This window comes from Furipterus horrens, unplaced genomic scaffold (assembly GCF_987537825.1).
Source record: "Furipterus horrens unplaced genomic scaffold, mFurHor1.1.pri manual_scaffold_12, whole genome shotgun sequence".
Classification (NCBI taxonomy): Eukaryota; Metazoa; Chordata; class Mammalia; order Chiroptera; family Furipteridae; genus Furipterus; species Furipterus horrens.
In genome coordinates, this window is record NW_028327182.1 from 77989654 (window position 1) to 78003494 (window position 13841).

General features: G+C 54.8%; 2 protein-coding genes across 3 annotated transcripts in view; one reads left to right on the forward strand and one right to left on the reverse strand.

The window, feature by feature from the left end:
* BRF2 (BRF2 general transcription factor IIIB subunit) lies at positions 1–4109 on the forward strand. The gene is made up of 4 exons (XM_090257973.1): positions 1–263; positions 1010–1069; positions 1532–1853; positions 2675–4109. Exons 1-4 carry the CDS (start codon positions 110–112, stop codon positions 3399–3401), a joined length of 1263 nt encoding a protein of 420 aa, XP_090114099.1. The 5' UTR covers positions 1–109; the 3' UTR covers positions 3402–4109.
* Positions 3864–13841, reverse strand: part of ADGRA2 (adhesion G protein-coupled receptor A2) — a 37012-nt gene continuing 27034 nt past the window's right edge. For both annotated transcript variants that reach the window (XM_090257972.1, XM_090257971.1), the window contains 12 exons: positions 13549–13713; positions 12805–13003; positions 11948–12097; positions 11657–11818; positions 10764–10988; positions 10361–10577; positions 9526–9734; positions 8750–8877; positions 8306–8429; positions 7666–7811; positions 7044–7133; positions 3864–6792 (listed from right to left, as the gene is read on the reverse strand). In XM_090257972.1, coding sequence (XP_090114098.1) covers positions 5523–6792; positions 7044–7133; positions 7666–7811; positions 8306–8429; positions 8750–8877; positions 9526–9734; positions 10361–10577; positions 10764–10988; positions 11657–11818; positions 11948–12097; positions 12805–13003; positions 13549–13713 — 3085 coding nt within the window. In that variant the 3' untranslated portion in view covers positions 3864–5522. The remainder of the gene's footprint in view (positions 6793–7043; positions 7134–7665; positions 7812–8305; positions 8430–8749; positions 8878–9525; positions 9735–10360; positions 10578–10763; positions 10989–11656; positions 11819–11947; positions 12098–12804; positions 13004–13548; positions 13714–13841) is intronic.

Below are 13841 nucleotides of genomic sequence, written 5' to 3' on the forward strand. Positions count from 1 at the left end.
AAGAGAAAGGTGCGGCCTTTAAAAGGGTCCCCTCTTAGTTCCCGCTTCCTCACCGTTGCTGTTGGAGGCGTTGGGTAGGAAGCTTACGCGGCCCTGGGCAGGCGGTGAGATGCCGGGCGGAGGCTGCTGCCCCGACTGCGGCTCCACTGACCTCGTGGAAGACTCGCACTATTCGCAGAGCCAGCTTGTGTGCTCTGACTGCGGCTGCGTGGTCACCGAGGGAGTTCTTACTACCACTTTCAGCGACGAGGGCAACCTCCGAGGTACCTGTGCCGTCCTTTCCTGGGCTGTGGGTAGGGTCTGGGGCAGCGGACGGACTGAAATCAGAGTCCTCTTATCTCCCGCCCACTCCTTGTCACGTGCACACCTAAGTACGGGCGAAAACGACCTAAAGTGAACGAGCGAGCTACAGAAGGTTAGGGACTGCCGTTCACGTGTGTTTTCCTAACGTCTAGTACAATAACTGATAAGTATAGTAAGCATAAAGAGTGTTCAATACATTACACAAAGAGAAACAGAGTTCCACTTAATTTACCCAGTCTGGTTGTGGTGGAAATATTGGGGGTCAACTTTTTACGGATACAACACGTTATTGCCCCTAAGTAAATTTTAGTACTAATTGGCAAACATTTTTTGTTTTTGTTTTTCAGTTTGCTTTCAGTGCAGCCCTCAAATCTGCAGCCGAGAAAATTGTCCAGATTGGACGTATGGGAGGGTGCAAATTTATACTGAAATTTACAAAAATGTGGACCACTTGGAACTTCAGTGCAGTCCTGATCTTCCCCAGTCTGTGTATTTGATAGTGCTTGTGGGCATAGGAAACCAGATGGGCCTTTAATGTGCGTAGATGGGCACCTTATGTGAGACAGCAAGCAGTTACCTAATGATTTGAATTCTACTCCCTGGCTTTATGTGGTGGGAGCGCAGGGGTCTGGTGGATAAAGGCTAAACAAGCTATTTGTTGCCCCCCTCCCACCAAAGTTTTTTTTTTTTTTTTTCTTTCTTTTAGAAGTAACATATTCCCGAAGCACAGGGGAAAATGAACGAGTTAGTCGCAGTCAGCAACAAGGTAAGAATCAAACTTTTACGACACAGTGGCTTTAAAGAAAATTCTGCTGATGGTCCTACCTGTGTGCTTGCTTTTCCTCATTTCAGCATTACCGTGTAAGGTAGAAGAGAAGAGGGTGGCGATTAGAAATAAAGGATGGGGATGGTTCTAGGAGAGGTAGCAAATCAGTGTAAGTTTGGGGTTTGCTCAGGGATATGTGTGATGTAGGCTCAAGGGTCCAGATCACAATTTGCCTCGACTCTGAATCAAACTAGCCTCCTGAAAATGGGGGGCTGAAATGTGCTTACTTCTCACAAATTTCTTTGAGCCTTTAGAATGACCCTTACTAGGTGTCACTCCTGTTATTGTAGAAAGGTACTATATTATTGTGCATCTCATATCAGAGGCAAGTTTAGCAGAAATTGCTAGAAGCTGCACAGTATCTCTTTTGACTCCTCTTACTCTTGCTGTGGGTTTTCCTAGGTCTCCGCCGAGTGAGAGACCTCTGTCGAGTTCTGCAGTTGCCATCCACGTTTGAGGACACAGCAGTTGCTTACTACCAACAGGCATACCAACACCCTGGCATCCGTGCTGCCAGGCTGCAAAAGAAGGAGGTGTTGGTTGGGTGCTGTGTCTTAATCACCTGCCGGCAGCATAACTGGCCGCTAACCATGGGAACCATCTGCAGCCTGTTGTATGCAGATTTGGATATGTTTTCTGGCACCTACATGCAGATAGTGAAGCTTCTGGGGCTGGATGTGCCTTCTCTGTGCTTGACAAACCTGGTGAAGACCTACTGTAGCAGGTACCTGTCTAGTGGGAGATGTGGGGATGGCATGGGTCCTTAGATGGGAATCCTTTTACCTTTGGCTGTCTCTTTTTGACTAAAATCCATCTAAAAGAATGGAGGAGAAAAATCTGTTCTCCCTCTTTTGTGCCTGTACTAATAAGGGTAATCCATTTTACATTTTTGGAATGCTATAATTTTCAAAACTCTTTGCCCTCACAGCACCCTAATGATGTAGGAAATCAGGTATTAGCCTTGGCACAGGGCTCCTGAGTTCCGCCACTCACATGCGTGGCCTGCGTGGCTATATGCAACAGCCCTGCCTCAGCGGGATCAACTGTGAATGCAGCTGAAAGGATATGAAATAATGTTAGCAGATGACAGAGCTGCAGTTAGAAGCTAAGCCTTTCTTCTTAGTAACTGTGTTCTTTTCTTTTTTCTGAAAAATATAGTAGAAAGGAAAGCCTATCAGTATCAAATAGTCTTGGGTTTGAGGCTTGGTCACTTCCTAGCTGGATGACTATGGGCAGGTTTTCAAATCTAAATGCACATAACAGGGTGTAGAGAAGGCAACAGAACATTTGTAAAGCACTCAAAGGCTGACGGGGGTTGCTCAACAAATTTTAGCTCCCTTCTGCATTCTCCTGCCCTTCATCTCACAAGCAGAAGACTCGCCCAATCTTTTCTCAGTTCCTGTATGAGACTTGCTGCCCAGAAAGCTTGAATGTTCCCAAGAGGCTAGAACAGCTTGCCCATCTTGAGCAGACTGTTCTTCGTCACTTGGGAAGAGCAGTCTCCCCATAGGCATTGAGACAAGATCCTCGTTTTGGTTATTTCAGCTTCAAACTGTTTCAAGACTCCCCATCTGTGCCAGCCAAATACGTGGAAGACAAAGAGAAGATGCTGTCACGAACACTGCAGTTGGTGGAGCTGGCAGATGAGACATGGCTGGTGACCGGGCGGCATCCCTTGCCTGTCATCACTGCTGCCGCTTTCTTGGCTTGGCAGTCGCTGCAGCCTTCAGCTCGTCTGACGTGTTCCCTGGCCCGATTTTGTAAACTGGCCAATGTGGACCTGCCCTACCCAGCTTCCTCCCGCTTACAGGAGCTGCTGGCTGTGCTGCTGCGGATGGCTGGGCAGCTGGCCTGGTTGCAAGTTCTGAAACTTGACAAACGGTCTGTGGTGAAGCACATTGGTGACCTGCTCCAGCACCGCCACACTTTGATCCGCAAAGCCTTTCGAGAAGGAACGGCAGAGGTGGAGGCCCAGGAGGAGCTACAGGGACCAGGACAGGGGCAAGGACAAGGAAAAAAGGAAGTGGGCAATAGTTCCGTAGATTTGCCTGAGAGGAAGCGACCAGCTAGTCCTGCCCTTCTCCTCCCACCCTGTATGTTGAAGCCCCCAAAGCAGGTCTGCCCCACGCCCCCTGCCCCCACGGTCACTGGAGATGAGAACATTTCTGATAGTGAAATAGAGCAGTATTTGCGTACCCCTCAGGAAGTGAGGGACTTTCAAAGGGCCCAAGCTGCTAGTCAAGCTGCCACAAGTAATACTAACCCTCCTTGATACACTTTGGGAGTTGAAGGGAACACTTGGCCCCATTCTGACAGCAACTTATTAAGCTGTCATATCCAGAGAAATAAGTGTGTACAAGTCCTTATGTGTTGTCTTTCTTGTTTAAAGGAACCAAGAAGGGCTCTGCAGCTAATTGGAGCCCAGGTCGTAGAGATCAGAAGGAATGTAGGGACACCTGGATTGGAGAGAGCATTCTGTGGGATGGCTTTCCTTTTACACTGTTGGGAGAGGGTCAGGCTCTCTCCTGCTCCTGGTTTCAATTGGATGCGCTGATGCTGCAGGGCTGATGGGGCCTCCCAAGTGGTGTGGAGCAGTTGGCATTTCCAAAGTTAGCAGCCCTCAGAGGAGAGGAATAGGGCAACTCGTGGCCCTGTGTCCTGTCCTAGGTATTGATGGGTTAATGTGTATAGTATCATGAGATCCTCTACCTCATAACAAAAGGATTGTGGGTGGACTAAAGTTATAGCTCAAAGGGCTTTGCAAAATTTTAATATATTAAAACAAGAGGCATCTGCTAGAAAACATTCTATTGTATAAAACCCGAGCTTTTAAAAACATGTTTTCTTTGGCACTTTTCATCCCCTCCCTCCCCTTTCCCCAGCGTATTGCAAAAAGCTCTCCAGTGCTAAGGCATTGGCAGGGTATGTAAACAGCAGCCAGCATATGTGGAAGAATAATACAAAGCTTTTTTTTTTTTTTCTTTTTCCTGTCTAATAGTGTCTGTGCAGCAAGCATAAATAACAGGATCCATACCAAAGCGTGTAGGTTTCCTTTCCTCCCTTATGTCTTCTTTCACCTTGGTGATCAGGCTGGGGTGACCTGGAGACTGGGAGGGGACCTGGACCAGGCCTTGTTTTCATGGTGCTATTTACAAGGCCCTAGGTTCCTTCTACTTTTACTGGGTCCTGTAGTAAAAGGCTGGTGGTTGCTTTTTAGGTTGGGGGGAAAATAGGAGTGCTGGTGTTTAAAAGTGGAGGCTCAGGCCCCAGGGGCTGTGACCGCCACTGGAAGGATTTGACTTGGGCTTCTGTGCAGCAGGAAGCTGGTTTGATATTTTGGAGGCTTCCGCATAACAGGGAGCTAGAGGTCAAATGATTGGAATGGGTCTTCCATGTGGCCTCATGGAGGCAGAGAAGTACTTTCCTTTAGTCCCTTGGTGTTGGGAGGATGACTGGGGACATGGGTCTTATAATTGAACAAAAAGTGCTTTTCCAACACCTCTTACAGTCCTGTGGTGGAGCCCCTCTTCTGGGCATTGTTTATAGGACTAGGTTTGGGGCATGACTAACTTCAGCCCCAAATCTAAGCACTACTCTACTTCCCTCAAATTATCCCCAGGCAGAGTCAATTTCTAGGTGTAGGGCTTTGTCTTTGTCTTCAGGAGCCACCTTGGAGCCCTGCTGTACGGTATGTGTGCCACTCATGTGGGAATGGTATCCCTCCCTAATTGTGTACCTGCCCCCGCTTTGATTTCCCAAGCTGTCTTTCACACTGCCCCACTTCTCTGCTTGAATAGTTAATCTGAAAAGCAGCACCATGTCACCTCCAGTTGGTTCTGGTCACCTGGAGCGTCAGCTGGGCTGGCTCCCCAGTTAGCCAAAAACTTCGGTTGGGGAGAGACCCTAGAATCTGGGCACAGATGGCTAACTTCAGAAGAGGGCAGTGAGAGAGCAATGTTCTTAAGTTCCCATCTGTGTTTTTCTAGTGAGGCTGATGGCCACCAGTGAGGTAGAGTGGCCTGGGTGCAGGGAGCACCTCTGGAGGAGCTTGCCTGGACTGGGCTGTGCCTGTCCACTATTCATCACTCCAGGCTGACGGGACCTCCCCTACCGTGCATGGCACTGAAAACTGCCCAAACTAGCCTGGGCTGGGGTAGAAATTATCCTGGGATTGTCTGTCGCTATCCCAGAAGGATGGCCCTCTTAGCAGTGGCAGGCCTCTGCCTATTCTTGCCTCCAACCTCCAGAACTAAAGCTGGTGAGCCCAGGTCCAGCCCTGGGCACTTGCACCTCAAACTTGTTGACGTACCGATAGACGTCTTTGAGGGCCCCCGAGAAGCCGGGATGACAAGCCCGTGTGGCCAGCCCGACCTAAAGTGTCACCCGCCCCACCCTAGACGGTGGTCTCGCTCTTCCAGAGGCCCGTCTTCATGCAGCCGCCACCAGCCGCCTCGGCGCCAGAGGCCATGGTGATGTCGTCGTACTTGCCGCCCTTGGGGGCGCCGTTCAGACTGGCCGTGTTGAGCGGGTAGGAACGGCGCTTGCTCTCCTTCTCCAGCGCGCCCTTGAGGTTGTCGCGACTGGCGCTGCGGCGCTGGCCAGGCCGGCCCGCCTCCGGGAGTGGCGCGGCGCTCGTGTCGCTGCCCTCGGACGGCGTGAGCGCGGGCTCGCCCTCCAGCTGCAGGCGGGCGCCGGGGCTGTTGCGGCTGCTGCCCGGGTAGCTGTCGGACGGGCTGTTGTGCAGGCTGCCGCTCTCGCTGGACAGTAGCTCGGGCGCCCCGGCCGCTGTGCCCCCGCGCAGCGCCTTGAGCCTGTTCTTGCTGCCCGCCTCCCCCGTGCGGTGCCCCTTCGCCCGACTCTTGTGCACTCGGCGCCCGTGGGGCAGGTTGTTGGGGTGGCGAGGAGCGAGGCTCCCTCGGGAGCCCACGGGCTCCGGGTCCCCTTCCCCACGGGCCACCACCCCCCCCTCGCACACCTGACTCTGGGCCAGCTGCAGGTTGGTGAGCTTGCAGGGGCCTGGGGGCGGCGCGTGGCCACCGCTGCTACCACTCGGGGATGACTTAAGGGAGGCGGGCCCCTCTCCGAAAACCGGGGACCCGTCGTCGGGGGTTGCGGTGGGCACGGCTGGGGGTGAGGCGCGCGAGGCCGAGGCAGGAGGGCAGCAGGCGCGCCAGGAGGCCCTAACGTCCCTGCGCCTGGCGCAGTGGTGCGTGAAGACGAAGAGGCCCAGGGCTGAGGCTGCCACCCCGTACAGACAGCTGCACACCACCCGGGGCAGCCAGCGCTGGGACACCGCCAGAGCCCCACAGGCCCACATGGCCAGGTACAGGAAATGCGTGGTCACCAGCGCCCCCAGCTGGACTCCCGGGGAATAGAGGCCGTCAATATCCTCTGAGGGTCCAGGCGTCACCACCCCCGCACTCCCGGTAGCCAGAAGGGAACCTGAGTCGCTCAGGAGAGGGCCGCTGCTCCTGAGCCTGGTGGAACCCCTCAGCTCCTCTCCTGTGTCCAGGGAGACTCTGCTCGTCCCCCCCTTTGAGTTCTGTGCCAGAGGACCCCTCAAACGCAGCCCTGCACACAGGAAATAGATCCAGGTGATCAGCAGAATCAAAGCCACGGGGACGTAGAAGGCTCCTAGGCTTGGACGCCACACCAGCCAGCAGCTGAGGGGAAACACAGGCAGTGGGTGAGGAGGGGGCGCAAGTCTGAGGCAGGGCCCATAGGCTTGGTGGTTGGGGACACAGCAGATACAGTGAGTTGACAGGCAGAGACTGGCTTAGCATGCACGGGCTTGGGTGGGCTCACTGGTGGGGTTGGGGGGCAGCGGGTGCCCCTGCCAGTGGAGTAGAAGGCATCTGGTGCTGGGGTGGGTAGGTTTGGGGCAGGCGGGCAGGCAGGCAGGCAGCGTGCTCACTAGGGGCTGTGGTCCCGGTAGTTGTGAATGTTGACAGCAGCTGTGATGCCACAGATAATGAGCGGGATCCCTCCGGCAATCAAATAGAACCTGGAGAGGAATGGGTTTCGGGGGGTTAGAGAGATAGGGAAAAAGGGAGAAGAACCAGGTGCTCAGAACCCTTGACTCAGAGTCTCTGTCCCATTTCCTTTCTCCTTCAAATTGCCAGAATTTTTTTTTTTTTTTTTTGCCTGGATGCAAGGCCCCTACAGAGCAGGCTTGGTAGATCTCTAGGAGACTTGGCCAAGACTCTTCTAAGGGTCATAGGCCAAATTGCTTGCTCTCTCTCACCCTAAGTGCAGAAGTCAGAGGGTGCCACTCAGATTCCCGGGATCCCTGCTCAGTGCCCTTCCCTGGTACTGTTGTGGTCACTTCCTTCCCTGGCCTGGTCATGCCTTAAAAGCCCTAAGGATGCACCCACTACACGACCCTCAGCAGCCTGGCACAGCCTTGTCGCTTGTCTTTGGAGAGTGGTTTCCCAGGACCTTGGACCCACCCTGCACCCACCCTGAGACAGTTGACTGTGGTGTAACCACCCTCTGAGCCTTTCCCCGCTGCGAAGCTGACATCTGGAAGCATGTACCGGAGCATGGGATGGGGAGCGGGTGGGGCAGAGTCCCCTTCCTGTGGAGGGGGCGCCCTCCAGGTGAGCTCCTTGTGGAGAACGCGGGCCTTCACACCCATCCAGAGCAGTGTGGACAGTGAAGAGTAGTGCAGAGTGATGCCCACCTGCGGGATCAAGGCGCTGAGGCAGGGACTGCTACTAGATCAGGGGGACTGGGCTGCTACCACTGGCGCCATGCCAGAGCCTCAGCCCCACAGTGTGCTCCCACTCCCCCCACCCCGTATTCCCAGGCCCCAGCTCCACCCAGATCCTCCCCCAAGTTCTGTCCCTGCTGTTACCCTCTCTTCTTCCACTCCAGGTTTTCCCCCAACTCTGGTGACTCCATGACCTTGTTATTGCTTTGCTACCTGGTTGGTCCCCAACCTCTCTTCCATTGCAAGTCCCCACTTTGAAGTCCCACCTCCTAGTTTCTCTGCTTCTTACCACCTTCTACTCTCACACTCCCCTCCCCCTACAAGTAAGACTGGACACAGAACAATGAAGCTGGGGCCTATTAGTGCGAGCCCCTTCCATCTTCCCCCACACCTCCCTACTGCCTAGGCAGCCATCACTAATCTTGGAGCTCCCCAACCACCACTCCAGCCCCTTCTCCTCTTACTGCCTGGCAGACCATCTGGTAGTTGGTGAGTGTGATGCCTCCTGCAAAGACGGCAGAGGTCATGGCCATGTGGAAGCACAGGTTCAGCAGCATGTGCCAGCTCTTCCGGGACACATGGATGGAGCTGCCCCAGAAACAGTAATAAATGGGCCAGCCAGCCCAAAGTCAGGCCCATGGGGTCTCAAGGCCATTGGGAGGGTCAAAGAGAGGGTGGCAGATATCTGTGTGCATGCATGTGTGTGAATGTGATAGAGGCCCCAGGGCAGGAAGGCCTTAACCCACAAAATGTGCTTTCCAACCCCAAAAACTTCAAATAAAATGCTGGGCAAGAGCCTGGCAAAGTTACACAGACCCATCTGGGAAAGGAACACTTACTTGCCAGTACTTAGTGAGACCATCCCCGCCCCAGCCTTCCTTCCACACCCTTCCTGCAAGAGCCCTCACCTGTGGTTGAGGATGTAGGTGATGATGGTGGAGAAGAGGCAGAGCAGCAGCAGGGCTGTGCAGGGGTACACGACTGGATGCAGCCCTACCCCTGAGCCCCCCACCTCCCTGGGAAAGGCACTCAGCTCCTGGAAAGAGTAGGGAAGAGGAAGTGTTTACTAGGAAGCCAGGAGTAGAGGCCATCCCATAGAGTCCTGCCAGGGCCAGTCCCCCCCTGGCCAGTGTTCCTCTTCCTAAGCCCTGTCAGCTTTGGTCCTCAGCGTAGTCCACCTGGATTGGCAGAGATGTAACTGCTGTGACATCCAGTCTTAGAAAGTTGGCCTGTGTAGCATTAATAATCTACTGCCTACCTTTCTGGGGACTTTAATGAGGAGGAAGTCTGTCTAATACAGCTGCATGGCTGCTCAGGATCTGGGAAAGTGGGGTGTGAATGTGGTGAGGGAGGGGAGCTAGATAGGGGTGAATAAGGAGAGTGACCAGAAAGGAGAAATGTTGTCAGATTCCTTTTTTCTACTTTAATAATCTGAATCTCAGAGAGTGCAGGCTGGGTCTCAGGAGACCAGGCCGGGCAGTTCCAGGTCCTGCTCTCTCATTCCGAAGCGGGACCTCCCTGTCTCCTGAAAGATGGAAAGTGTGGGCAAGACCAGAGGGACATTTCCTTGAGCCTGACAGTTCTGAGGCCTGACAAGGCTGCTGTCCTTTATTTCTCTGTGGCCTCAGGTGATCAGAGAACCCTGCCCCCGCCTGTCCTCTCACCATCCAGTCTTACCACTCACCATGAGCACGGCCACATTGCCCAGGTGCTGGCAGTGCAGAGAGCTGACATTGGGGTGGCTGGAGCGGAGCTGGCAGCCTTCGGAACTCCAGCCCCCAGCCCCGCCTGGCCCCTCCTGGCTCCACCAAGCTGCCACAGGTTCGGCCCCCTCAGCCCAGTGCCGCAGTGAAATGGCCACTGGCTCCGTCAGGTTTCCCACGCCACAGCCATCTGCGGAGGAAGGGGAGTCTGCACAGGCATGGGCAAGGCCACGGGAGGCTGGCTGGGTGGAATTAAGCAGCCAATGAGCAGGCATGGGACACCCTTGGGCCAGGTGTGTTTGGTGGATATAGCTGGATGCCAGATGTGGGCCTGCCCTCCAGGTCCTCAGTCTGAGGAGATACCAGGATGACTCAAAATAAGAGCACTGGGAGTTGGCCCACTCTAAGTGCCAAAAGGGGGACAGTGACGTGCCCTAAAAGAGATGACTCTAGGGCTGGGGTCAGGGACAAGAAGGTAGAAAGTAATGCTGAGGAAGCAACGCCCAGGTGAAGAGAGGATTCAGAAGGGCAGAAGGAGAGGTGGGACATCAGAAGGTGTGAGTGGGTCAAGGGTTTGCACTTAGAGCCCTTTTGAAATCTGACAAATCTTGCATATAAAATCCAGTGTCTTCCTGAACCTTCTCTCCAATAACCCCTTTCTTTATGGGATGTCTGTGTCCCCTGTCCTCCTTGGAAAAGGTGAGGGGCCACCTCCACGAGGATGTTAGGGGGTGCTGTGGGTGAAGGAAGAGCAGGATGAAGAGGCACAGAGCAGAAGGAGGGATCCCATGCGGTACCTGGACTTCAGCCCCTTACTTGTTCCTGCATAGATGACAGGGGTGGCCACACCGCGCCTCTTGCCAGGTCCCACAGCGCCAGGGCGGGAGGTGTTGCCATGGCTGCGGAAAAGGCGGCCATTTCGGAAGACGAGCAGTTGCAGGGTGCAGTCTGGGGGTGCTGGGGGTGGCAGGGCAGCCGGAAGGGACGAGAACAGACTGGGCGGCAGCTGGATGGAGGCCAGGGCCACGCTGTTCTGGGGGGGACAGACAAGTTCCTCAGAGACACCTGGATGCCCTGGGACTCTGATCTTTCCCAGCCCTTCCTCCCACCTCCCCTACCTCATTTTCTGGGTCCTGCCTCCTCTCATATCATCCACCTCCACCAGGCACCTGCCTGTCAGCACCTCCCCTCTTGCCGTCCTCCCTACCCCAGTGCCCACCTTGATATGGAAGGATGACAGAGAAATGTTGGGCCTCCCGGTGGTACAGCGGAAGCGGAGCTGCTGATCAGCCAGGGGCTCCGTCTCAGGAGAAGGGTTCTGGCCAAGGCCTGCGGGCCGGGTGCCAGGCCCGCTTGCCTCCCTCCTCTGGAAGGCTGTGCAGGTCAGGCCCACATAGCTGTTTGGCTTGATGAGGTAGGCCTCCAATGCCACATTCCTCGAGTTCTAGGGATAGGGAACTTGTCACCTGCCACTTTGAGTCATGGTGGCCCTCTTGCCTGAGACTGCACTGCCCCTCACTGAAGATCAGCTCAGGCCGTGTCCCTGTACTCTTTATCCCTCACTGTCTTCTTCAGGCCTGGTCAGTCTTATGTCGGCCACGGAGTCTCCCCATCCCCGGCCATGGTGCCTTCTTCCTCCTAAAGCTCTTCCTCCCACTCATTCATGCCCCGCCTTGTACCTTGCTCCCCTCTTAAATGGACTAGTTCTGCTTCCCCAGCTAAGCTGCAGAGCATGGTCCATGTCTAACCTCCTATGTTTCCGGAAGGGACCAGCACAGTATCTTGCGTGTAGAAGGTGCTCTGTCATGTTAATTGGTTCACAACCCACCTTCGGCCATGGAAGTCTCCATCGCTGTACTCCACACTCCATGATCGCAGCGCTATCCCCCTACTGTTTGGTTCCCCGCCATAATGTTGTGTGTAACTTCTCCAGTGTCACTGGCCTCCCTCTCTTTGTACTGCCCCTTGACTACTGAGGATTTAATTCCACCCGACTAGGAATCAAGTCACTTGAGGTGTTCGTGGCCCATGCACAGTTGGAGGACTTGCTGCCTGAGAGAGAAGCGTTTTCCTTCTGGATGACTAAGTCCCCTCCCAGCTGCCCCACATTACCACAGAGATGTGCTGGGCGTGGGGGCTCAAGGCGGCCCCCCCGATGCGCTCCAGGGCGCCCACAATGCCGCTGCAGGCCTTGTCCTCACGCTGGGCCAGCCACAGCAGGTGCTCGTCCACCAGCATCAGGTTGCTGGCCATGTCCACCATCACCTCCACCAGCTGTCGGGGGAGGGCAGGGAGTCAGTGAGGCAGAAGTGGGGTTTGCGACCCAGGGGCTGGGTGTGAAAGGCTTGAGCAAATGGGGAACAGAAGATTTCCAGGGGCCCCAAAGGCCTGGTTGAATCTCACCTCTTTGATCTGGTCGACATAACCCAAAAATTTCTGGATCATTTGAGCCACATAGACTACGTCCATCATGTCCGAGAAGCTGGCAGCCTCGGCCGTGTACACTCGCAGCTGGTGGGCCAGGGTCAGCGCGTTGGAGGCATTAATGGGCATCTGGGAGGGTTAGGGAAAGACGGGATAGTCCAGTCTTTTTCCTTCTTCCCCCGAACTGCCCCTAGTGGGAATGTTTAGGGTGCAGTGCCTGGGGAGAGGGTCTGGCCCACCAGCTGGGTCTAATCAAGACAAGAGGCATGCAGCCCTGACTGGTGTGGCTCAGTTGGTTGGGTGTTGTCGCCCAAAGTGAAAGGTCACCAGTTTGATTCTGGGTCAGGGCACATGCCTGGGTTGTGGGTTTGGTCCCTGGTTGGGGTGCCTGCGAGAGGCAACTGATTGATGTTTCTATCTTTCATTAATGTTTCTCTCACTCTTTTTCTCCCTCCCTTCCCTTCTCTCTAAAAGTAAATAAAATCTTTTAAAAAAGAAAAAGAAAAGGAGGCATGGGTAAGGAGTGAGCTCATCACAACTCAAGGCAACCTACTCCTAGCGCCACTGGCCCAAGGATAATGGGATGACTCATGCTGTCCTTGATTTCCCCTTAAGGCTGCCCTTACTGTGTTAGGGGATGAAGATGCTTGGGGTGGCCCGCACTTCCTGAGCCTGGCCTTGAGGACCTGAATCCCCTGGAAGAAGGGAAGCCGGAGAAGAGCCAGAGCTCCTCGCGGTGCACACCCAAGGAGCAGAGGAGCAGCTGTGAGGCTTCTCCCTGCCCCACTCCCTGGCACCAGAGCTGATGGGGTAGCCCCACCCCGTCCTGGCCTCACCAGCACGAAGGTGTAGAGCACCCGGGTAATGTCGTTGGTGTACAGACAGTGAGAGTAGTCCCCTGGCTCCCAGCGGCCAGCTCGGTCACAACGGCGGGAAGCCCGGGTGCCAGGGGCACCCCCACTCAGGGGCACCGAGGTAAAGGGATACTGCAGACAGGATTGGTAGGCTGTGATGCCAGCTAGAGTTCGAGGCCACCTGGGGGAAGAGACAGGAGTTGCTGATGACCCGGGGCCCTCCCCTGCCCATGAACTGTGATGTCAGACCCCTTGAGGGCATGATCCAGAATAGGAGTTTGGGGCTGCCTTCGAGGGGTTCCTTCTTTATAACTGTATTTGTACTGTTAGTGCTGTCACTGGTGCTATAGGGGCTAGACTCTGAGTCCCAAGTTAAAGTCACTTATTCTTTCTGGGCCTCAGTAATCTCTGCTGTACAATGGGGAGAATCACACCTCCTTCCTAACTGAGAGGGCCATGGGATATTAAATGTGATATTTGTGCGGGAGAGTTTTATAAGCTATTAATGTAATGTAATATAATCAGATGATGATTGTGCACAAAAAGATGAGGCCTCTAAATACAACAGTCTTGGGGCCTAAACAAGAGGAAGTGTTTTCTCCATTTTAGAGTGGTTGGGGAGACCCTGGTCACCTGTGGTCTCAGATCCAGGAGTTGGGGGTGGGGTGGAGTGGGAGGCTGGGTCGGGAAGGTGGTTGGGTGTCTGGGGCAGCAGGCACACCGAACCTGAAGTCCCCTCGGTTGTTGGCAACGCGTTCGGCAGGGCAGTAGGAGGCGGAGGTCTCAAGCACCACGATCTCCACCTTCTTGCTGGCGTTGCCCTGGACCGTGGACACGGAGCACTCCCATTCGCCGGAGGCCCCCACACCGATGTGAGACAGGGTCAGCTCACTGCAGGGCAGGGGGCGGGCAGGGCTGGCTTGGTGAGGCACTGGGGGCGCCACTCCCCTAAGTTCCCCTGGCCTGGCCACCCACAGGCACTCTGCCCCAAGTGTGCAGGATGAGCTTCAGGTTCTTTA

What these genes read in the sequence shown, in the direction of transcription:
- BRF2 (XM_090257973.1), top strand. Translation starts at nt 110, where the DNA reads ATGCCGGGCGGAGGCTGCTGCCCCGACTGCGGCTCCACTGACCTCGTG. An exon ending in CGACGAGGGCAACCTCCGAG is followed by an intron (nt 264 to 1,009) that starts GTACCTGTGCCG and finishes TCTTTCTTTTAG; the next exon opens with AAGTAACATATTCCCGAAGC. An exon ending in GTGAAGACCTACTGTAGCAG is followed by an intron (nt 1,854 to 2,674) that starts GTACCTGTCTAG and finishes TGGTTATTTCAG; the next exon opens with CTTCAAACTGTTTCAAGACT.